This window comes from Nerophis ophidion, linkage group LG04 (genome assembly GCF_033978795.1).
Source record: "Nerophis ophidion isolate RoL-2023_Sa linkage group LG04, RoL_Noph_v1.0, whole genome shotgun sequence".
NCBI classification, from domain to species: Eukaryota; Metazoa; Chordata; class Actinopteri; order Syngnathiformes; family Syngnathidae; genus Nerophis; species Nerophis ophidion.
The window spans coordinates 80,084,607-80,108,482 of NC_084614.1; the positions used below are offsets into that span (position 1 = coordinate 80,084,607).

The 23,876-nt window shown below is 34.9% G+C and overlaps 2 protein-coding genes across 4 annotated transcripts in view; one reads left to right on the plus strand and one right to left on the minus strand.

Annotated features, from left to right (window-relative positions):
• The window catches only part of LOC133551999 (solute carrier family 13 member 2-like), a 39,328-nt gene that overhangs the window by 14,219 nt on the left and 1,233 nt on the right, over positions 1 to 23,876 (minus strand). Inside the window, exons 1-3 of one of the 3 annotated variants that reach the window (XM_061899220.1) lie at positions 21,653 to 23,876; positions 20,855 to 21,470; positions 13,096 to 13,175 (exon numbers count right to left, since the gene is read on the minus strand). The exon at positions 21,653 to 23,876 is cut by the window's right edge and continues 1,233 nt beyond it. In XM_061899220.1, the coding sequence (XP_061755204.1) occupies positions 13,096 to 13,175; positions 20,855 to 20,927 (153 nt within the window). In that variant the 5' untranslated portion in view covers positions 20,928 to 21,470; positions 21,653 to 23,876. Of the gene's footprint in view, positions 1 to 5,896; positions 6,129 to 13,095; positions 13,176 to 20,854 lie in introns of those variants that run through there. The other 2 variants (XM_061899219.1, XM_061899221.1) reach the window with 2 other exon arrangements.
• Positions 21,066 to 23,876, plus strand: part of vtnb (vitronectin b) — a 9,981-nt gene continuing 7,170 nt past the window's right edge. Inside the window, exons 1-2 of the mRNA XM_061899222.1 lie at positions 21,066 to 21,240; positions 21,318 to 21,434. Coding sequence (XP_061755206.1) covers positions 21,153 to 21,240; positions 21,318 to 21,434 — 205 coding nt within the window. The 5' untranslated portion in view covers positions 21,066 to 21,152. The remainder of the gene's footprint in view (positions 21,241 to 21,317; positions 21,435 to 23,876) is intronic.

Sequence of the window (23,876 nt, forward strand, 5' to 3'; positions counted from 1 at the left end):
TAAGACAACACATGATGTAAGTGTCTATATTGGCTATATTAGCCTACCATCAAAATGACTTTAAAAGTCTTATGTGTTATAATATAGTCAACACATGATGTAAGTGTATTAGCCTAATATAAAAATGACTTTAAAAGTCCTATATTAATGTTATGACTAAGACAACACATGATGTAAGTGTCTATATTGGCTATATTAGCCTACTATCAAAATGACTTTAAAAGCCTTATATAAGAGTTATAATGAAGGCAACACATGATATAAGTGTCTATATTAGCCTACTATCAAAATGACTTTAAAATTCTTCTAAAAGTGCTATAATGCAGTCAACACAGGACGTAAGTGTCTATATTAGCTATAATAGCCTATTATCAAAATGACTTTAAAAGTCTTATATAAGTGTTATAATGAAAGCAACACATGATGTAAGTGTCTATATTAGCCTACTATCAAAATTACTTTAAAAGTTTTATTTAAGGGTTATAATGAAGACAACACGTGATGTATGTGTCTATATTAGCTATATTAGCCTACTATCCAAATGACTTTAAAAGTCTTATATGAGTGTTATAATGAAGACAACACCTGATGTAAGTGTCTATATTAGCTGTTTTAGCCTACTATCAAAATGACTTTAAAAGTCTTATATGAGTGTTATAATGAAGACAACACCTGATGTAAGTGTCTATATTAGCTGTTTTAGCCTACTATCAAAATGACTTTAAAAGTCTTATATGTGTTATAATGAAAACAACATATGATGTAAGTGTCTATATTAGCTATATTAGCCTACTATCAAAATTACTTTAAAAGTCTTATATACATGTTATAATGAAGACAACACATGGTGTAAGTGTCTATATTAGCCTACTATCAAAATGACTTTTAAAGTCCTATATAAGTGTTATAATGAAGACAACACGTGATGTAAGTGTCTATATGAGCCTACTATCAAAATGACTTTAAAAGTCTTATAATGAAGACAACAGATAGTGTAAGTGTCTATATTAGCTATATTAGCCTACTATCAAATTACTTTAAAAGTCTTCTAAAAGTGCTATAATGTAGTCAACACAGGATGTAAGTGTCTATATTAGCTATAATAGCCAATTATCAAAATGACTTTGAAAGTTTTGTAAAAGTGTTATAATGAAGGAGACACATGACGTAAGTGTCTATATTAGCTATATTTGCCTACTATCAAAATTACTTTAAAAGTCTTATATAAGTGTTATAATGTAGGAAATACTTGATGTGTCTATATTAGCTGTATTAGCCTACTATCCAAATGACTTTAAAAGTCTTATATGAGTGTTATAATGAAGACAACACCTGATGTACTGTAAGTGTCTATATTAGCTGTTTTAGCCTACTATCAAAATGACTTTAAAAGTCTTATATGTGTTATAATGAAAACAACAGATGATGTAAGTGTCTATATTAGCCTACTATCAAAATTACTTTAAAAGTCTTATATACATGTTGTAATGAAGACAACACATGGTGTAAGTGTCTATATTAGCCTACTATCAAAATGACTTTTAAAGTCCTATATAAGTGTTATAATGCAGACAAGACGTGATGTAAGTGTCTATATTAGCCTACTATCAAAATGACATTAAAAGTCTTATATAATTGTTATAATGAAGACAACACATGATGTAAGTGTCTATATTAGTTGCCAAGCATGGAGGTAATGGGTCCCATTTTTTTTTTTATAGTCTTTGGTATGACTCAGCTGGGGTTTGAACTAGAGTTGTCCGATAATATCGGACTGCCGATACTATCAGCCGATAAATGCTTTAATATGTAATATTGGAACGTGGAGAGACGCAGGCGACGGGCTGACAGTGGGCTGAGAGGAGCAGCTGTCCTGACCAAGATGGAGGCCAGGAGGCGGGGCATGCAGCAGAGAGGAGAGGCGTGACGCACTGGAGCAGCAATCAGAGTCTGGTGCGTACACCACCCGCCTGTGCTCAATCCCTGCATCTTGTGCTACGGCATAAAAAGGGCGAGGGAGGAACGAACGTGGCAGAAGTAGGAGAAGTAACCACCTGAGAAGACCGACCACAAGCAACGAACAAGACCCGAGAGATGATCGGTTTCCAAATTATCGGCATCAGTTTCAAAAAGCAAAATTTATGACCTTTTAAAGCGGACGTAGGGAGAAGTACAGAACGCCGATAAACCTTAAAGGCCGGCCCAATCACATAATACCCACAGCTTTTCACACACACAGAATGCAAGGCATACTTGGTCAACAGCCATACAGGTCACACTGAGGGTGGCCGTATAAACCATTTTAACACTGTTACAAATATGCGCCACACTGTGAACCCACACCAAACAAGAATGACAATGAATTGATTTACGTGGACCTCGACTTAAACAAGTTGAAAAACTTATTCGGGTGTTACAATTTAGTGGTCAATTGTATGGAATATGTACTGTACTGTGCAATCTACTAATAAAAGTTTTAATCAATCAATCAATCAATCAAACACATTTCAGGAGAACATCTGCACCGTAACACAACATAAACACAGCAGAACAAATACCCAGAATCCTTTGCAGCACTAACTCTTCCAGGACGCTACAATATACACCACCCCGGTATCCCCTACCTGCCCACCCCAACCCCGCCCACCTCAACCTCCTCATGCTCTCTCAGAGAGAGCATGTCCCAAATTCCAAACTGCTGTTTTTGAGGCATGTTAAAAAAAATAATGCACTTTGTGACTTCAATAATAAATATGGCAGTGCCATGTTGGCATTTTTTTCCCATAACTTGAGTTGATTTATTTACAAAAATCTTGTTACATTGTTTAATGCATCCAGTGGGGCATCACAACAAAAATTACGCATAATAATGTGTTAATTCCATGACTGTATATATCGTTATCTGTTGATATCGGAATCGGTAATCAAGAGTTGGACAATATCAGAATATCGGCAAAAAAGCCATTATCAGACTTCTGTAGTTTGAAGTCACGACCTACCAATCTTAGGGCGGACACTCTAACCACTAGGCCACTCACTAGACCAGGGGTCGGGAACCTTTTTGGCTGAGAGAGCCAAAAAGCCAAATATTTTAAAATGTATTTACGTATGAGCCATAAAATATATTTTTAACACTGAACACAACTAAAAGTGTGCATTTTTAATTAAGACCAACATTTCTAGAGTATAATAGGTCTCTTATTCTTTGTAATAACGTCGTTATTCTGAAGCTAACTTAGGAGGGGGCGTGGCCTGCGGGTCTGCAGCGAAGCGGGGTGTTGCCAGGACCGGCCTCGAAATCAGCGACAGGTGTGTAAATGGCCCACCTGGGCCTTGTTGAAAAACCCCCAAGAGGGCTAGCCCTACACTAACCAATAATGAATAAATTATTTCTTACCTTTAAGGCAACTTCTTGAACAGGTGCGGTAGAAAAAAGGACGGATGGATTCAAATGCATGAGCATTTTTATATTTTTAACGTTATTTTTAACACTGTGATTACAAGTGGAATTATTCATTACTTATTGTGTTAAGTAGTGTCAGCTCAGATTTATCCCAGAGCCAGATGCAGTCATCAAAAGAGCCACATCTGGCTCTAGAGCCGTAGGTTCCCTACCCCTGGACTGGAGCGACGCCACACGTGCATGGTCACAAAAGCAGGAAATTACGTGAAAATTATATTTATATAGCACTTTCCTCTAGTGACTCAAAGCGCTTTGCATAGTGAAACCCAATATCTAAGTTACATTTAAAGCAGTGTGGGTGGCACTGGGAGCAGGTGGGTAAAGTGTCTTGCCCAAGGACACGGCGGCAGTGACTAAGATGGCGTAAGCGGGAATCGAACCTGGAACCCTCAAGTTGCTGGCACGGCCACTCTACCCATAACAATTCTTATTTGTAACGATTCTTAATCGATTTAATTATTATTATTATTTTTTTAAACCGTCCTGTACAGCCATTCAGGCAAATCATATTGTTGATGAATATTTTCTGATAGCCTCTTTTAGTATTTAACTTTATTAAATATTTGGGCAGAATTTTATGAAAAAAAAAATATATATATATATTTAAGTAATATAAAATTCTATCAAATATTTTTGTCTATTTTATGGAGGACTGTAGTTAATCATAGAAGTGACACCCAATGTTATTAAACAAAAGTATATACCGTATTTCCTTGAGTTGCCGCCGGGTATATAGTATACCCGCAAAATATTATTTTTATTAGCGCATGTCTAGAATTTCCGCCGGGTCAAACTCGTCACGTCACGAGTGACACTTCACCTGTCATCATTTTCAAAATGGAGGAGGCTGATTTCAACAATTTGAAATCGCATAAAGGTAAGAAGATTAAGAGCTATTCAGTAGGATTCAAGGTCCAAGCTATTGAATATGCTAAAAAGAACAGTAAGCAGCTATGTTTTATTAACATACCGTAGCTGCGTGTGTCAAATATCAGTCATTAAATGACTATCGCCTCCTGGTAGTAGAGGGCGCTAGTGATCCTTCTTACGACTGCTCGGCTGCAGAAGAAGTGACAACAAGCAGCAAGAGTGAGCAGCGATCTTTTATTTTTTTCCTCTCGCTTGCACTTTTGACATGGAGGATTACATCAATCAATCAATCAATCAATTGTTTACTTATATAGCCCTAAATCACTAGTGTCTCAAAGGGCTGCACAAACCACTACCACATCCTCGGTAGGCCCACATAAGGGCAAGGAAAACTCACACCCAGTGGGACATCGGTGACAATGATGACTATGAGAACCTTGGAGAGGAGGAAAGACATGGATGTCGAGCGGGTCTAACATGATACTGTGAAAGTTCAATCCACAATGGATCCAACACAGTCACGAGAGTCCAGTCCAAAGCGGATCCAACACAGCAGCGAGAGTCCCGTTCACAGCGGAGCCAGCAGGAAACCATCCCAAGCGGAGGCGGATCAGCAGCGCAGAGATGTCCCCAGCCGATACACAGGCAAGCAGTACATGGCCACCGGATCGGACCGGACCCCCTCCACAAGGGAGAGTGGGACATAGAAGAAAAAGAAAAGAAACGGCAGATCAACTGGTCTAAAAAGGGAGTCTATTTAAAGGCTAGAGTATACAAATGAGTTTTAAGGTGAGACTTAAATGCTTCTACTGAGGTGGCATCTCGAACTGTTACCGGGAGGGCATTCCAGAGTACTGGAGCCCGAACGGAAAACGCTCTATAGCCCGCAGACTTTTTTTGGGCTTTGGGAATCACTAACAAGCCGGAGTCCTTTGAACGCAGATTTCTTGCCAGGGACATATGGTACAATAAAACAGTTTTCTAAACTGGACTTTCGATCGAAGCAGGAGGTAATAAAGGAAGATCTCCATCGAGACAGAGAGACTTTTAAAACTGAAGAAAGATAAGGAAGACTTCTATAAACAAGTTATCGATGCTTTTGATCAGAAGGAGCTGCGTAAAAGTAAGACCATAGTAATGTTTTTTTTATTAAATGTGCTTTTCGTGATGGTATCCTTACATCACACTCAAATTTTTAAGCGCAGGCCTGAATTTACCGCATGCCTTTGGTAAGCGCAGGATTGAGAAGAGGTTTTAAAATAATTAGCACATATTTGCCTTTACCGCATGCCTTTGGTAAATGCCGGAGTGAGAAGAGGTTTTAAATTAATTAGCGCCATGGCGGCAATTCAATGAAATACGGTAGTTTGTTTTGGATCGAGAAATCAGTTCTGAATCGAATCGTCACCCCCAAGAACCGAATCGACTCGACTCGTCTGGTGCCCAGAAATTCAAAGCCCGAGTTGGTACGATTGATCATGCGAGTCTCTCCGCTGATTGGTCACCTTAAAATAAGGTAAGCGCACCAACACGCCACGCGGCGTCAAAAGAAAGCGGGCTCACCGATGTGGCGCTGACCAGCGGCAGGGGCAGGAGGGCGAGCGGCGCCCCCACCGTGATGATGTAGTTGCGGTGGTGCCACAGCCACCTGACGCCAGCGCCCATGATGCTGAAGAGGAATGAAGGCCAGAGAAAGGGCGGAGACTCTTTATACGGCGGCCGGCATCAAACATTAACCCGTGGCATTGGAAGCACGGGGGCGTGGAGCAAGGCCCGGGACAACATGTCTTTGCATCTTGTAAAAAAAAAAAAAGAAAACTGGATTTTACGATTCATAAGAAATTTCTCGTAAATTTTACATTGGTTTTTTACACCAAATTTGAATCTGTTATTTTTATGGGAAAATTCTGACAACTCAAAAACAAATTGAAATCTACAAAGGTTGGTTTTTACAGTGACTTACTGGAAATTGAACCACTTATTTTTACTATGCAAGTCATCCAGCTGAGCTACCAGTTGTTGTTTTTTTAAGTGGGGTTTTATGATTATTTGACAGGAAGAGCCAAAAAATGCATCAAATGCTCATTTCCTCCGCCTCAATAGGTAAAAAAACTATCCATCCATTCATCCATTTTCTACCGCTTATTCCCTTTCGGGGTCGTAAAAAAACTAAATATAAGAAAATCCATCCATTTTCTACCGCTTATTCCCTCTTGGTGTTGCGGGGGGCGCTGGCGCCTATCTCAGCTACAATCGGGCGGAAGGCGGGGTACACCCTGGACAAGTCGCCACCTCATCGCAGGGCCAACACAGATAGACAGACAACATTAGGGCCAATTTAGTGTTGCCAATCAACCTATCCCCAGGTGCATGTCTTTGGAAGTGGGAGGGGCCTATCCCCAGGTGCATGTCTTTGGAAGTGGGAGGAAGCCGGAGTACCCGGAGGGAACCCACGCACTCACGGGGAGAACATGCAAACTCCACACAGAAAGATCCCGAGCCTGGATTTGAACCCAGGACTGTAGGACCTTCGTATTGTGAGGAAGACGCACTAACCCCTCTACCACCGTGCAGAATAATATAAGAAAATAATTAAATAAATAGATAAAAAATAAAAAACAAAGACGACTGCATTTCTGAATGGCTTCAGGAACCCGGTGCCGCCCTAGTGGCTCCCTGGAGCATTTTTAAAAAAGGATTAAAAATGGATAAAGATGGCATGTTTAGCATGTTTTTTTTGTTTGAGGACAAACATGACACAAACCTTCCCAATTGTTAAAGTTAAATTTAAAGTGTCACATACACACTCAGTGTGGGGAAATTTGTCCTCTGCGTTAGACCCACCCCCTGGGAGGTGAGGGGAGCAGTGAGCAGCACCCAATCATATTGGGTGATTTAACCCCCAATTTCAACCCTTGATGCTAAAGGAAGGTAATGGGTCCCATTTTTACCGCTTACCAAAGGCATGCGGTACATTTAGGCCTGCGCTTATAAATTTGAGTGTGATGTAAGGATACCATCATAAAAAGCACATTTAATAAAAAAAAACCTTATTATGGTCTTACCTTTACTTATAAATGAAGTCCATGCGCAGCTCCTTCTGATCAAAAGCATCGATAACTTGTTTATAGTAGTCTTCCTTATCTTTCTTCAGTTTTAAAAGTCTCTCTGTCTCGATGGAGATCTTCCTTTATTACCTCCTGCTTCCATTGAAAGTCCAGTTTAGAAAACTGTTTCATTTTAGATATGTAATCCTCCATGTTAAAAGTGCAAGCGAGAGGAAAAGATAAACACACGCTGCTCACTCTTGCTGCTTGTTGTCACTTCTTCTGCAGCCGAGTAGTCGCAAGAAGGATCACTAGCGCCCTCTACCACCAGGAGGCGGTAGTCATTTAATGACTGATATTTGACACACGCAGCTACGGTATATCAATACAACATAGCTGCTTACTGTTCTTTTTAGCATATTCAATAGCTTGGACCTTAAATCCTACTGAATAGCTCTTAATCTTCTTCTCTTTATGCGATTCCAAATGATTGAAATCAGCCTCCTCCATTTTGAAAATGATGACAGGTGAAGTGTCACTTTTGACGTGACGAGTTTGACCCGGTGGTAATTATAGACATGCGCTAATAAACATAATATTTTGCGAAACGAGTTTGACCCGGCGTTAATCCTGAGCCGGCGGTAATGCTAAGCATGCGCTAATTATTTTGCGAAACGAGTTTGACCCGGCGGAAATTCTAGACATGCGCTAATAAAAATAATATTTTGCGAAACGAGTTTGACCCGGCGTTAATCCTGAGCATGCGCTAATTATTTTGCGAAACGAGTTTGACCCGGCAGTAATTCTAGGCAGGCGCATACTGTATACCCGGCGGCCATTCAAGGAGATACGGTATACAGCTTTTAATTTTTTTTGCGGCTCCAGACAGATTAGGTTCTTGTATTTTCGGTCTAATATAGCTCTTTCAACGTTTTAAGGTACAATGACCAAAAAGCCCGCAAAAGGCTCATCAACCACCCACATTTCAATAGTGTTTCAATCCAGGTTATTTTGGAGATCGATTTAATTGATTGAAACTTTTATTAGTAGATTGCACAGTTCAGTACATATTCCGAACAATTGACCACCAAATGGTAACACCCGAATACGTTTTTAACTTGTTTAAGTCGGGGTCCACGTTAATCAATTCATGGTCTCTCCAACATATCTCAGAAAGGCACGCCCACAGTTCTTGAAACTTTGCAAAACAACCGTTCAGTGTCGGCTTTCTGCAGTTTGAGAACATAAACAACATCTTTAATCGATGGGGTGTGGCAAGGAAGTGCTGTTGCCTTCCAATTTAACACAATGTGTGTGTTTTTTTAGCCAACGAAGTAGTAAATGCTAGAAAATTATTTTTGGATTTGTTGAGGAGGTACTAACCCCGAATAGTCCACTTAAAAAAATTGGTGTTCAAACTACGGCACGCGGGCCAAGTGCGCGGGTTATTTGAAAGGATCTAATTGCGCTTTCAAATTAATGCATTGTTGTTGGTTTTTGTGCACCATGACTAGGGAAGGTTGTTTGGATTGTGTCATTTCAGTAAATGCTGCAATCAGGTAGTGACTTGTCTAGGGTGTACCCCGCCTTCCGCCCAAATGCAGCTGAGATAGGCTCCAGCACCCCCCCGCCACCCCAAAAGAGACAAGCGGTACAAAATGGATGGATGGAAATTTGCTTTGTGTCTGAATGCTTCAAATTTGCTGCCATCTTGTGGATAATGTGAGTAAATCAGATCAATGACTCCTAGATGTACTTTGCAACAATAGCCCAGCATTTACTGAAATGCCATCCATTTTCTACTGCTTGTCCCTTTCGGGGTTGGCGGTAGGTCGATGGAGCCTATCTAAGCTGTATTCGGGCGGAATGCGGGGTACACCCTAGACAAGTCACTACCTGATTGCAGCATTTACTGAAATGACACAATCCAAACAACCTTCCCTAGTCATGGTGCACAAAAAACAACAACAATGCAACTAACTTAGAGGTCAACACACCTGGTCACACATAACACAACCTGCTTTGTGAACACTCAAAAAATGAAGAAAAAAATTCTAAATTACACCCATCCATTTTTCTAACGCTTGTCCCTTTCGGGGTCGCGGGAGGTCACTGGAGCCTATCTAGGCTGGATTCGAGTGGAATGCGGGGTACACCCTAGACAAGTCGCTACCTCATCACAGCATTTACTGAAATGACACAATCCAAACAACCTTCCCTAGTCATGGTGCACAAAAAAAACAAAACAATGCAACTAACATAGAGGTCAACACACTTGGTCACACATAACACAAGCTGCTTTGATAACAGGCAATAATGGAAAAAACTCCAAAAATCAAGAAAAAAAATGAAAATTACACCCATTTATCCATCCATTTTTCTACCGCTTGTTCCTTTCGGGGTCGCGGGAGGTCGCTGGAGCCTATCTAAGCTGCATTCGAGTGGAATGCAGGGTCCACCCTAGACAAGTCGCTACCTCATCACAGCATTTACTGAAATGACACAATCCAAACAACCTTCCCCAGTCATGGTGCACCAAAAAAAAAAAACAATGCAACTAACATAGAGGTCAACACACCTGTTCACACATAACACAAGCTGCTTTGATAACAGGCAATAATGGAAAAAACTCCAAAAATCAAGAAAAAAATTGAAAATTACACCCATTTATCCATCCATTTTTCTACCGCTTGTTCCTTTCGGGGTCGCGGGAGGTCACTGGAGCTTATCTAAGCTGCATTTGAGCGGAATGCAGGGTACACCCTAGACAAGTCGCGACCTCATCACAGCATTTACTGAAATGACACAATCCAAACAACCTTCCCTAGTCATGGTGCACACACAAAAAAAAAGCAACGAAACTAAAATCGAGGTCAACACACATGGTCACACATAACACAAGCTGCTTTGATAACAGGCAATAATGGAAAAAACTCCAAAAATCAAGAAAAAAATAGAAAATTACACCCATTTATCCATCCATTTTTCTACCGCTTGTTCCTTTCGGGGTCGCAGGAGGTCACTGGAGCCTATCTAAGCTGCATTCGAGTGGAATGCACGATACACCCTAGACAAGTCGCTACCTCATCACAGCATTTACTGAAATGACACAATCCAAACAACCTTCCCTAGTCATGGTGCACACACAAAAAACAATGCAACTAACTTAGAGGTCAACACACTTGGTCAAACATAACACAAGCTGCTTTGATAACAGGCAATAATGGAAAAAACTCAAAAAATCAAGAAAAAAATGGAAAATTACACCCATTTATCCATCCATTTTTCTACCGCTTGTTCCTTTCGGGGTCGCGGGAGGTCACTGGAGCCTATCTAAGATGCATTCGAGCGGAATGCAGGGTACACCCGAGACAAGTCGCGACCTCATCACAGCATTTACTGAAATTACACAATCCAAACAACCTTCCCTAGTCATGATGCACACAAAAAAAACAATGCAACTAACTTAGAGGTCAACACACCTGCTCACACATAACACAAGCTGCTTTGATAACAGGCAATAATGGAAAAAACTCCAAAAATCAAGAAAAAATTTGAAAATTACACCCATTTATCCATCCATTTTTCTACCGCTTGTTCCTTTCGGGGTCGCGGGAGGTCACTGGAGCCTATCTAAGCTGCATTCGAGTGGAATGCAGGGTACACCCTAGACAAGTCACTACCTCATCACAGCATTTACTGAAAGGACACAATCCAAACAACCTTCCCTAGTCATGGTGCACACAAAAAAAAAAACAATGCATTTAACATAGAGGTCAACACACTTGGTCACACATAACACAACCTGCTTTGTGAACTGGCTGTAATGGAAAAAACTCCAAACATCAGGAAAAAAAATAAAAAATGACACCCATTAGCGTGCATGAGGGGAAAATTGTAAAAGACTCACAATTGGTGCATTTTAGCTGCTTGATGTTTGAGGATTCTGTTCAATCCTTTCACCAGTGACCACAGACAAAATGTTAACATTTTTTGTCCAATAGCTGTTCAGGGATCTCATTACCATGAATTGATTAAAGTGGACCCTGACTAAAAGTCCTACTGAAAGCCACTACTAGCAACCACGCAGTCTGATAGTTTATATATCAATGATGAAATATTACCATTGCAACACATGCCAGTTTACTAAATTGCAATTTTAAATTTCACGCGGAAGTATCCTGCTAAGTTGTCTCTTTTCATCGCATAATTCCAAAGTATTACGGACATCCGTGCTGCTGAATCTTTTGCAATTTGTTCAATTAATAATGGAGACGTCAAAGAAGAAAGGTGTAGGTGGGAAGCGGTGTATTGCGGCCGCCTTTAGCAACACAAACACGGCCGGTGTTTCCTTGTTTACATTCCTGAAAGATGACGGTGAAGCTTTACTATGGAACAGAGCGGTCAAGCGAACATGATTCCCGACCACATGTCACCCGGCAGTTTTCGGTGAGAAAATGGTGGTAATAATAATAATAATAATAATGGATTAGATTTATATCGCGCTTTTCTATTGTTATATACTCAAAGCGCTCACAGGGACGTGGGAACCCATCATTCATTCACACCTGGTGGTGGTAAGCTACATTTGTAGCCACAGCTGCCCTGGGGTAGACTGACGGAAGCGTGGCTGCCAGTTTGCGCCTACGGCCCCTCCGACCACCACCGATCATTCATTCATCATTCATTCACCAGTGTGAGCGGCACCGGGGCCATAGGGCTAAGTGTCCTGCCCAAGGACACAACGGCAGCGACTTTGATGTCAATAGGTGGGAAGCGAACCTGCAACCCTCAGGTCTACCCACTACGCCATGCCGCCCCATAAATGGTAATAAGTCCGCTCTTACCGTAGACATGAGCGGAGAGCTTGCGTCGTCCCTCCTGCACCTGTCGAAAACGCAGCTGCGGACTCTCTTGCCTCCTCCCACCGGCCGCCCCCGACCGTCGGATGCTTCCATCGTGGAAGAGGGGGGAAAAAAAATCTTAGCTTGGTCCCAACGGCTGCCTTTGCCTCGTCGAGAAACGTGGCTTCCCTCTGAGACACTTGCGGTCACCACACCCGTGGCCACACCCCTCCGACTTTTAGGTTAGACAGGTACGACCATATAATCTCACTAAAACACTAGTAACACAATAAGCAGATAAGGGATTTTCCAGAATTATCCTTGTAAATTTGTCTAATAACATCTGAATCGCTCTGCCGTCTAGTTTTTTTTTGTTTTTTCTTCTAGTGATTCACTCTCACTTTCCTCATCCATGAATATTTCATCCTCGCTCAAATTAATGGGGAAATTGTCGCTTTCTCGGTCTGAATCGCTCTCGCTGCTGGTGGCCATGATTATAAACAATGTGAGGATGTGAGGAGCCCTACAACCCGTGACGTCACGCGCACATCGTCTGCTACTTCCGGTTCAGGCAAGGCTTTTTTATTAGCGACCAAAAGTTGCGAACTTTATCGTGGATGTTCTCTACTAAATCATTTCAGCAAAAATATGGCAATATCGCCAAATGATCAAGTATGACACATAGAATGAACCCGTTTAAATAAGAAAATCGCATTTCAGTAGGCCTTTAACTCTGTGTTTTTTGTGTTTCATTTATGTACAAAGGGGCCGTGAAAATAAAATAACACACAAAAAAAAAAATTGTAGGGAAATAAACACCACTGCCATACAAGAAATAGTAAAAAAGTCTAAAAATGTTAAAAGTATTTACCCTCCAGTGTGATGCAGCTGACTCAGCAGAAAGGTGACGGGACTTCCTCATCACATGACTCCCAAATCTGATCACGTGACCTAAAATGAAACGTCACATACTATTTGCACATTACTTATTAACACGTCTCTTACACTGCACAAATACTTTACACACACACAGATAGTTGCTGTAAATATCTACATTTCTGCATCCTTCACTTGGCTTAAGCATTGTTTACTTTTTTTATTCCAGATGCAGTTTAGTCGATTTATTTTGTCGTCAAGTACCGCGTGTCTTACTGGTGTCATAATTGCCTTTTTATATCACTTCTCGTGTCGCAGGCATTCATTGTGGAAGCAGAGGAAGAATTTAATTATACAGCTTTATTGTCCATTTGACAGTAAACCATATCTTATCTTATCTTATCTTCCAGGGGGTGCAGCAGAGTGGAGTGTCAAAGTAATGAAGGTCATTCTGTTTCGATGTTTGTTCTTTAAAGATCAATAGTGTTCACGTTGTGCAACTTTTTAACTAACATCACTTTCAACAACAACCTTTTAACACATTTCACTCAATGTTTTTTTTTTTTACCTTAGTTTTAACGCTTTTTACTCAATGCTTTTTTTTAACCTTAGTTTTAACACATTTTGCTAAATACTTTTTAAATCTTTTAACACATTCTACCAACAACTTTTAATTATTTTTTTTAAAAAACACCGTTTAATAACATTTTCCACATTTTTAACACATTTTACTGTAATGTTAGTTATCATTTGGACACAAATGATAACTCACGTTTTGGACAAATATTACGAAAAAATCTTTACGAAAATAAATTCGACATTTGACAAATCTTCAATATTTTTAACAACAATTCTTCGAAAAAAAAATTTCAATATTTTACGAAGAAAATCATACAATATTTTAACAGATTTTACAAATGACTTAATAAAAAACTTTTAACACATTTTGCCAATAAATTTTCCAATATGGTTTTACGAATGATTTCTTTCAAAATTTTACTAACAAATTATCCAGAATTTTATACATTTTGTTTCTGAATATTTTCAACATTTTAAAAATATTTTACTAACAACTTATTAAACATTTTATTACCATTATTTCAACAATTCTAATACTTTTTCCTCAACACATTTTTCTACATTTGTAACACATTTTACTAAATACTTTTTCAACCTTTTAACACATTTTAATCAATGCTTTTTTAACCTTAGTTTTAACACATTTTGCTAAATACTTTTTCAAGCTTTTAACACATTTTACTAACAACTTTTTCAACCTTTTAACACATTCTACAAACAACTTTTAAAATGTTTTGAAAAAACACCGTTTAATAACATTTTCCACATTTTTAACACAGTTTACTGTAATGTTAGTTATCATTTGGACACAAATGATAACTCACGTTTTGGACACGTATTACGAAAAAATCTTTACGAAAATAAATTCGACATTTTGACAAATGTTCAATATTTTTAACAACAATTCTTCTAAAAAAAATTCAATATTTTACGAACAAAATCATACAATATTTTAACAGATTTTACAAATGACTTGAAATAAAACTTTTAACACATTTTGCCAACAAATTATCCAATATGGTTTTATGAATGATTTCTTTGAAAAGTTTACTAACAAATTATCCAATATTTTATACAGTTTTTTTCTGAATATTTTTAACATTTTCAAAATATTTTACTAACAACTTATTAAACATTTTACTACCATTATTTCAACAATTCTAATACTTTTTCCTCAACACATTTTTCTACGTTTGTAACACATTTTACTAAATACTTTTTCAACCTTTTAACACATTTTATTCAATGCTTTTATAACCTTAGTTTTAACACATTTTGCTAAATATTTTTTCAAGCTTTTAACACATTTTACTAACAACTTTTTCAACCTTTTAACAGATCCTACTAACAACTTTTAAAATGTTTTGAAAAAACACCGTTTAATAACATTTTCCACATTTTTAACACATTTTACTGTAATGTTAGTTATCATTTGGACACAAATGATAACTCACGTTTTGGACACGTATTACGAAAAAATCTTTACGAAAATAAATTCGACATTTTGACGAATGTTCAATATTTTTAACAACAATTCTTCTAAAAAAATTTCAATATTTTACGAACAAAATCATACAATATTTTAACAGATTTTACAAATGACTTAATAAAAAACTTTTAACACATTTTGCCAACAAATTTTCCAATATCGTTTTACGAAAGATTTCTTTGAAAAGTTTACTAACAAATTATCCAATATTTTATACAGTTTTTTCTGAATATTTTCAACATTTTCAAAATATTTTACGAACAACTTATTAAACATTTTATTACCATTATTTCAACAATTTTAATACTTTTTCCTCAACACATTTTCTACATTTGTAACACATTTTACTAAATACTTTTTCAACCTTTTAACACATTTTACTCAATGCTTTTATAACCTTAGTTTTAACACATTTTGCTAAATAATTTTTCAAGCTTTTAACAGATTTTACTAACAACCTTTTAACACATCCTACTAACAACTTTTAAAATGTTTCGAAAAAACACAGTTTAATAACATTTTCCAAATTTTTAACACATTTTACTGTAATGTTAGTTATCATTTGGACACAAATGATAACTCACGTTTTGGACAAATATTACGAAAAAATCTTTACGAAAATAAATTCGACATTTTGACAAATGTTCAATATATTTAACAACAATTCTTCTAAAATATGTTCAATATTTTACGAACAAAATAATACAATATTATAAGAGATTTTACAAATGACTTAATCAAAACTTTTAACACATTTTGCCAACAAATTTTCCAATATGGTTTTACGAATGATTTTTTTCAAAATTTTGCTAACAAATTATCCAATACTTTATCCATTTTTTTTCTGAATATTTTCAATATTTTAAAAATATTTAACTAACAACTTATTAAACATTTTATTACCATTATTTCAACAATTCTAATACATTTTCCTCAACACATTTTTCTACATTTGTAACACATTTTACTAAATACTTTTTCAACCTTTTAACACATTTTAATCAATGCTTTTTTAACCTTAGTTTTAACACATTTTGCTAAATACTTTTTCAAGCTTTTAACACATTTTACTAACAACTTTTTCAACCTTTTAACACATTCTACAAACAACTTTTAAAATGTTTTGAAAAAACACCGTTTAATAACATTTTCCAAATTTTTAACACAGTTTACTGTAATGTTGGTTATCATTTGGACACAAATGATAACTCACGTTTTGGACACATTACGAAAAAAATCTTTACGAAAACAATTTCGACATTTTGACAAATGTTCAATATTTTTAACAACAATTCTTCTAAAAAATGTTCAATATTTTAGGAACAAAATCATACATTTTAACAGATTTTACAAATGACTTAATAAAAAACTTTTAACACATTTTGCCAACAAATTATCCAATATGGTTTTACGAATGATTTTTTTCAAAATTTTACTAACAAATTATCCAATATTTTATACATTTTTTTTCTGAATATTTTTAACATTTGAAAAATATTTTACTAACAACTTATTAAACATTTTATTACCATTATTTCAACAATTCTAATACTTTTTCCTCAACACATTTTTCTACATTTGTAACACATTTTACTAAATACTTTTTCAACCTTTTAAAACATTTTACTCAATGCTTTTTTTACCTTAGTTTTAACACATTTTGCTAAATAATTTTTCAAGCTTTTAACACATTTTACTAACACCTTTTTCAACCTTTTAACACATTCTACAAACAACTTTTAAAATGTTTTGAAAAAACACCGTTTAATAACATTTTCCACATTTTTAACACATTTTACTGTAATGTTAGTTATCATTTGGAAACAAATGATAACTAACATTTTGGACAAATATTACGAAAAAATCTTTACGAAAATAAATTCGACATTTTGACAAATGTTCAATATTTTTAACAACAATTCTTCTAAAAAATGTTCAATATTTTACGAAGAAAATCATACAATATTTTAACAGATTTTACAAATGACTTAATAAAAAACTTTTAACACATTTTGCCAACAAATTATCCAATACGGTTTTACTAATGATTTTTTTCAAAATTTTACTAACAAATTATCCAATATTTTATACATTTTTTTCTGAATATTTTCAACATTTTCAAAATATTTTACGAACAACTTATTATACATTTTATTACCATTATTTCAACAATTCTAATACTTTTTCCTCAACACATTTTCTACATTTGTAACACATTTTACTAAATTCTTTTTCAACCTTTTAACACATTTTACTCAATGCTTTTTTTAACCTTAGTTTTAACACATTTTACTCAATGCTTTTTTTAACCTTAGTTTTAACACATTTTGCTAAATACTTTTTCATGCTTTTAACACATTTTACTAACAACTTTTTCAACCTTTTAACATATTCTACTAACAACTTTTAAAATGTTTTGAAAAAACACCGTTTAATAACATTTTTCACATTATTAACACAGTTTACTGTAATGTTAGTTATCATTTGGACACAAATGATAACTAACGTTTTGGACACGTATTACGAAAAAATCTTTACGAAAATAAATTTGACATTTTGACAAATGTTCAATATTTTTAACAACAATTCTTCTAAAAAAATTTCAATACTTTACGAACAAAATCATACAATATTTTAACAGATTTTACAAATGACTTAATAAAAAACTTTTAACACTTTTTGCCAACAAATTTTCCAATATGGTTTTACGAATGATTTCTTTGAAAAGTTTACTAACAAATTATCCAATATTTTATACATTTTTTTTCAGAATATTTTCAACATTTTCAAAATATTTTACTAACAACTTATTAAACATTTTATTACCATTATTTCAACAATTCTAATACTTTTTCCTCAACACATTTTTCTACATTTGTAACACATTTTACTAAATTCTTTTTCAACCTTTTAACAAATTTTACTCAATGCTTTTTTAACCTTAGTTTTAACACATTTTACTCAATGATTTTTTTAACCTTAGTTTTAACACATTTTGCTAAATAATTTTTCAAGCTTTTAACACATTTTACTAACACCTTTTTCAACCTTTTAACACATTCTACAAACAACTTTTAAAATGTTTTGAAAAAACACCGTTTAATAACATTTTCCACATTTTTAACACATTTTACTGTAATGTTAGTTATCATTTGGACACAAATGATAACTAACATTTTGGACACATATTACGAAAAAATCTTTACGAAAATAAATTCGACATTTTGACAAATGTTCAATATTTTTAACAACAATTCTTCTAAAAAATGTTCAATATTATACGAAGAAAATCATACAATATTTTAACAGATTTTACAAATGACTTAATAAAAAACTTTTAACACATTTTGCCAACAAATTTTCCAATATGGTTTTACGAATGATTTCTTTCAAAATTTTACTAACAAATTATCCAGAATTTTATACATTTTTTTTCTGAATATTTTCAACATTTTAAAAATATTTTACTAACAACTTATTAAACATTTCATTACCATTATTTCAACAATTCTAATACTTTTTCCTCAACACATTTTTCTACATTTGTAACACATTTTACTAAATACTTTTTCAACCTTTTAACACATTTTAATCAATGCTTTTTTAACCTTAGTTTTAACACATTTTGCTAAATACTTTTTCAAGCTTTTAACACATTTTACTAACAACTTTTTCAACCTTTTAACACATTCTACAAACAACTTTTAAAATGTTTTGAAAAAACACCGTTTAATAACATTTTCCACATTTTTAACACAGTTTACTGTAATGTTAGTTATCATTTGGACACAAATGATAACTCACGTTTTGGACAAATATTACGAAAAAATCTTTACGAAAATAAATTCGACATTTTGACAAATGTTCAATATTTTTAACAATTCTTCTAAAAAATGTTCGATATTTTACGAACAAAATCATACATTTTAACAGATTTTACAAATGACTTAATAAAAAACTTTTAACACATTTTGCCAACAAATTTTCCAATATGGTTTTACGAATGATTTCTTTCAAAATGTTATTAACAAATTATCCAGAATTTTATACTTTTTTTTTCTGAATATTTTACTAGCACATTTTAAGAACATTGTTAACACATTTCACTAACACATATTTGATAAATTTTACCGCCACATTTTGAAAACATTTTTAACACATTTTACTAACACATGTTTAACAAATTTTACTAGATAATTTTTCAAACATTTTTAAAACATTTTAAACACATTTTACTAGCATATTTTAACACATTTTACTAACCCATTTTAACAAATTTTACAACCACATTTTAAAAACATTTTGACATATTTTACTAACACATTTTTAGAACATTGCAAAACATTTTCCATCCATCCATCCATTTCCTACCGCTTATTCCCTTTCGGGGTCGCGGGGGGCGCTGGCGCCTATTTTTAACAAATTTCACTAGCACATTTTAAGAAAATTGTTAACACATTTCACAAATTTTACTAGCACATTTTAAGAACATTGTTAACACATTTTACTAACGCATTTTTAACAAATTTTACTTGATCATTTATGAAACATTGTTAACACATTCAAAAAACATTTTAACCCATTTTACTAGCACATTTTAAGAACCCATTTTAACAAATTTTACTGGCACATTTAAAAAAATGTTTTTTAACATATTTTATTAACACATTTTTGAAACATTGCAACACATTTTATTAACAAATTTTTAACAAATTTTACTGAAACATTTGAAGAACATTGTTAACACATTTCACTAACACATTTTTAACACATTCTACTAACCCATTTTAACAAATTTTACAAGCACATTCTAAAAACATTTTAACATATTTTACTAACACATTTTTTAAAACATTGCACCACATTTTAAACACATTTTAACAGCACATTCTAACACGTTTTACCAACCCATTTTATTGGCACATTTTAAAAACATTTTTAAGATATTTTACTAACACATTTTTAACACATTTTACTGATATATTTTTCAAAACATTTACCAAATTTTACCAAATCATTTTTAAATGTTTTTTTTTAAACATTTTTAAAACATTTTAACACATTTTACTAATCCATTTCAACAAATTTTACTGGCACATTTTAAAAACATTTTTAAAGGATTTCATTAACATGTTTTAAAAAAAAAAATTAAACCAATTTTACTAATATATTTTAAAAACATTTAACAAATTTTACTAAATCTTTTTTTTTTTTTTTACACATTTGTAAAACATTTAAACAAATTTTACTAATCCATTTAAAAAAAATTATTGCCACATTTTAAAAATATTTTACTAACAGGTTTTTAATTTTTTTTTTTTTACAAATTTTACTGATATTTTTTAAAAACATTTAACTAATTTTACTAAATCATTTTTTTTTTTAATTTTTTTTACACATTTTTAAAACATTTTCACACATTTTACTAATCAATTTAAACACATTTTTTAAAACGTTTTACCAACACGTTTTTAAAAAAAAATTAACACATTTTACTGCTGTATTTAAAAAATGTTTTACCAATTTTACTAAATCATTTTTTTTATTTTATTTTGTACACATTTTTAAAACATTTTACTAATCCATGTAAACAAATTTTACCGTCACATTTTAAAAACATTTTACTAAAACGTTTTTAAAACAATTTTAACTCATTTTACTAACAATTTTTGAAAACATTTCTCACACATTTGCCGAACCACTTGAACTTCTTTTATGTATTTTTGAAAAGCAGCGTTCATCTTCCTGGTGCTCATCATGTCCGTGAGTTCCTAGAACATTGTCGTGTCACAAACAAACATCCTACTCGTGACCTTTGACCTGCCAGCCATGGCTGCTCATCACTGCCAACCAATGAGAGCGCTTGGTCCGACACGATCAATAGCGGCTTTTAATCGAGCGGCTGCCGGCAGCTTTGACCGCTCGTCTGCTGCTGCTCTTCTCTCGTTGACTTTCAGCTGTTGTTGTTGTTGTTGTTGTTGGCCATGAAGGAGACGAGGACGCTGCTCCTGCTGGGCCTGCTGGGCCTGCTGGGCCTGGCGCTGATGATGGACGCCATCTCGGCCGCAGAGGGTGAGTCCGCTTTGCCTTCTTGTTGTTGTTGTGTTGTTGTTGTTGTTGTTGCTGTAGTGGTGACGTTGTGTGTGCAGAAACGTGTGATGGCCGCTGTGGGTCCTTTGATCCAAACAGGAAGTGTCAGTGTGATTCCATGTGTGTTTACTACGGAAGTTGTTGTCCCAACTTTGACAGCAGCTGTCCCAGGAAAGGTCAGCCCCAAAACAGCTTGACTTCATTTGTGTGTCCTTCATTTGCGTCCTTCAATTGTTTCCTTCATTTGTGTTCTTCATTTATGTCCTTAAATTGTGTCCTTCAATTGTTTCTTTCATGTGTGTCGCTCTTTTGCCTACTTCATTTGTGTCGTTTTAAAGTGTCCTTCGTATTTGTCCCTCAAATGTGTCTTTCAATTGTTCCCTTCATTTGTGACCTTCAATTGTTTCCGTAATTTGCGTCCCTTAATTGTATCCTTAATTTGTGTCCTAAATTGTGTAACTCTTTTGTCTACTTCATTTGTCATTTAATTGTGTCATTTGTGTTTGTCCCTCAAATGTGTCCTTCATTTGTGTCCTTAATTTATTTCCTTCATTTGTGCCCTTAATTTAAGTATTTCAATAGTTTTTCCCTTATTTGTGATTCCCTCAAATGTGTTCCCTTCATTTGTGTCCTTCGTGTTTGTCCTCCCTCAAATGTGTTCTTCAATTGTGTCCTTTGTGTCTGTCTCTCAAATGTGTCCTTCATTTGTCTCCTTCAATTGTGAATTTCAATAGTATTTCCTTTATTTGAGATTCCCTCAAATGTGTTCCCTTCATTTGTGTCCCTGAAAAATGTTCTTCAATTGTGTCCTTCATTTGTGTCCTTTGTGTTTGTCTCTCAAACGTGTCCTTCATTTGTCTCCTTCAATTGTGTATTTCAATAGTTTTTCCTTATTTGTGATTCCCTCAAATGTGTTCCCTTCATTTCTGTCCTTCGTGTTTGTCCCTCAAATGTGTTCTTCATTTGTGTCCTTTGTGTTTGTCTCTCAAACGTGTCCTTCATTTGTCTCCTTCAATTGTGTATTTCAATAGTTTTTCTTTATTTGTGATTCCCTCAAATGTGTTCCCTTCATTTCTGTCCTTCGTGTTTGTCCCTCAAATGTGTTCTTCATTTGTGTCCTTCATTTGTGTCCTTTGTGTTTGTCTCTCAAATGTGTCCTTCATTTGTCTCAATAGTTTAAATTTCAATAGTTTTTCCGGTATTTGTGATTCCCTCAAATGTGTTACCTTCATTTGTGTCCTTCGTGTTTGTCCCTCAAAAATGTTATTCAATTGTGTCCTTCATTTGCCTCCTTCATTTGTGTCCTTTGTGTTTGTCTCTCAAATGTGTCCTTCATGTGTCTCCTTCAATTGTGTATTTCAATAGTTTTTCCTTTATTTGTGATTCCCTCAAAAGTGTTTCCTTCATTTGTGTCCCTCAAATGTGTTCTTCAATTGTGTCCTTCATTTGTGTCCTTTGTGTTTGTCTCTCAAATGTGTCCTTCATTTGTCTCCATCAATCGTGTATTCCAATAGTTTTTCCTTTATTTGTGATTCCCTCAAATGAGTTCCCTTCATTTGTGTCCTTTGTGTTTGTCCCTCAAAAGTGTCCTTTATTTGTCTCCTTCAATTGTGTATTTCAACAGTTTTTCCTTTATTTGTGATTCCTTAAAATGTGTTCCCTTCATTTGTGTCCTTTGTGTTTGTCCCTCAAATGTGTCCTTCATTTGTGTCCTTCGTGTTTGTCTCTCAAACGTGTCCTTCATTTGTCTCTTTCAATTGTGTATTTCAATAGTTTTTCCTTTATTTGAAATTCCCTTAAATGTGTTCCCCTTCATTTGTGTCCTTCGTGTTTGTCCCTCAAATATCTTCAATTGTGTCCTTCATGTTTGTCTCTCAAACGTGTCCTGCATTTGTCTCCTTCAATTGTGTATTTCAATAGTTTTTCCTTTATTTGTGATTCCTTCAAATGTGTTCCCTTCATTTGTGTCCTTCGTGTCTGTCCCTCAAAAATGTTATTCAATTGTGTCCTTCATTTGTGTCCTTTGTGTTTGTCTCTCAAATGTGTCCTTCATTTGTCTCCTTCAATTGTGTATTTCAATAGTATTTCCTTTATTTGTGATTCCCTCAAATGTGTTCTTCGATTATGTCCTTCATTTGTGTTCTTCGTGTTTGTCCCTTAAATCTGTTCTTCAATTGTGTCCTTCATGTTTGTCTCTCAAACGTGTCCCTTAAATGTGTTCTTCAATTGTGTCCATGTTTGTCTCTCAAACGTGTCCCTCAAATGTGTTCTTCATTTGTGTCCTTCGTGTTCGTCCCTCAAATGTGTTCTTCAATTGTGTCCTTCATGTTTGTCTCTCAGACGTGTCCTTCATTTGTCTCCTTCAATTGTGTATTTCAATAGTTTTCCCTTTATTTGTGATTCCCTCAAATGTGTTCCCTTCATTTGTGTCCTTCGTTTTTGTCCCTCAAAAATGTCATTCCATTGTGTCCTTCATTTGCCTCCTTCATTTGTGTCCTTTGTGTTCGTCTCTCAAATGTGTCCTTCATGTGTCTCCTTCTATTGTGTATTTCAATACTTTTTCCTTTATTTGTGATTCCCTCAAATGTGTCCTTCATTTGTTTCCTTCAAATGTGTCC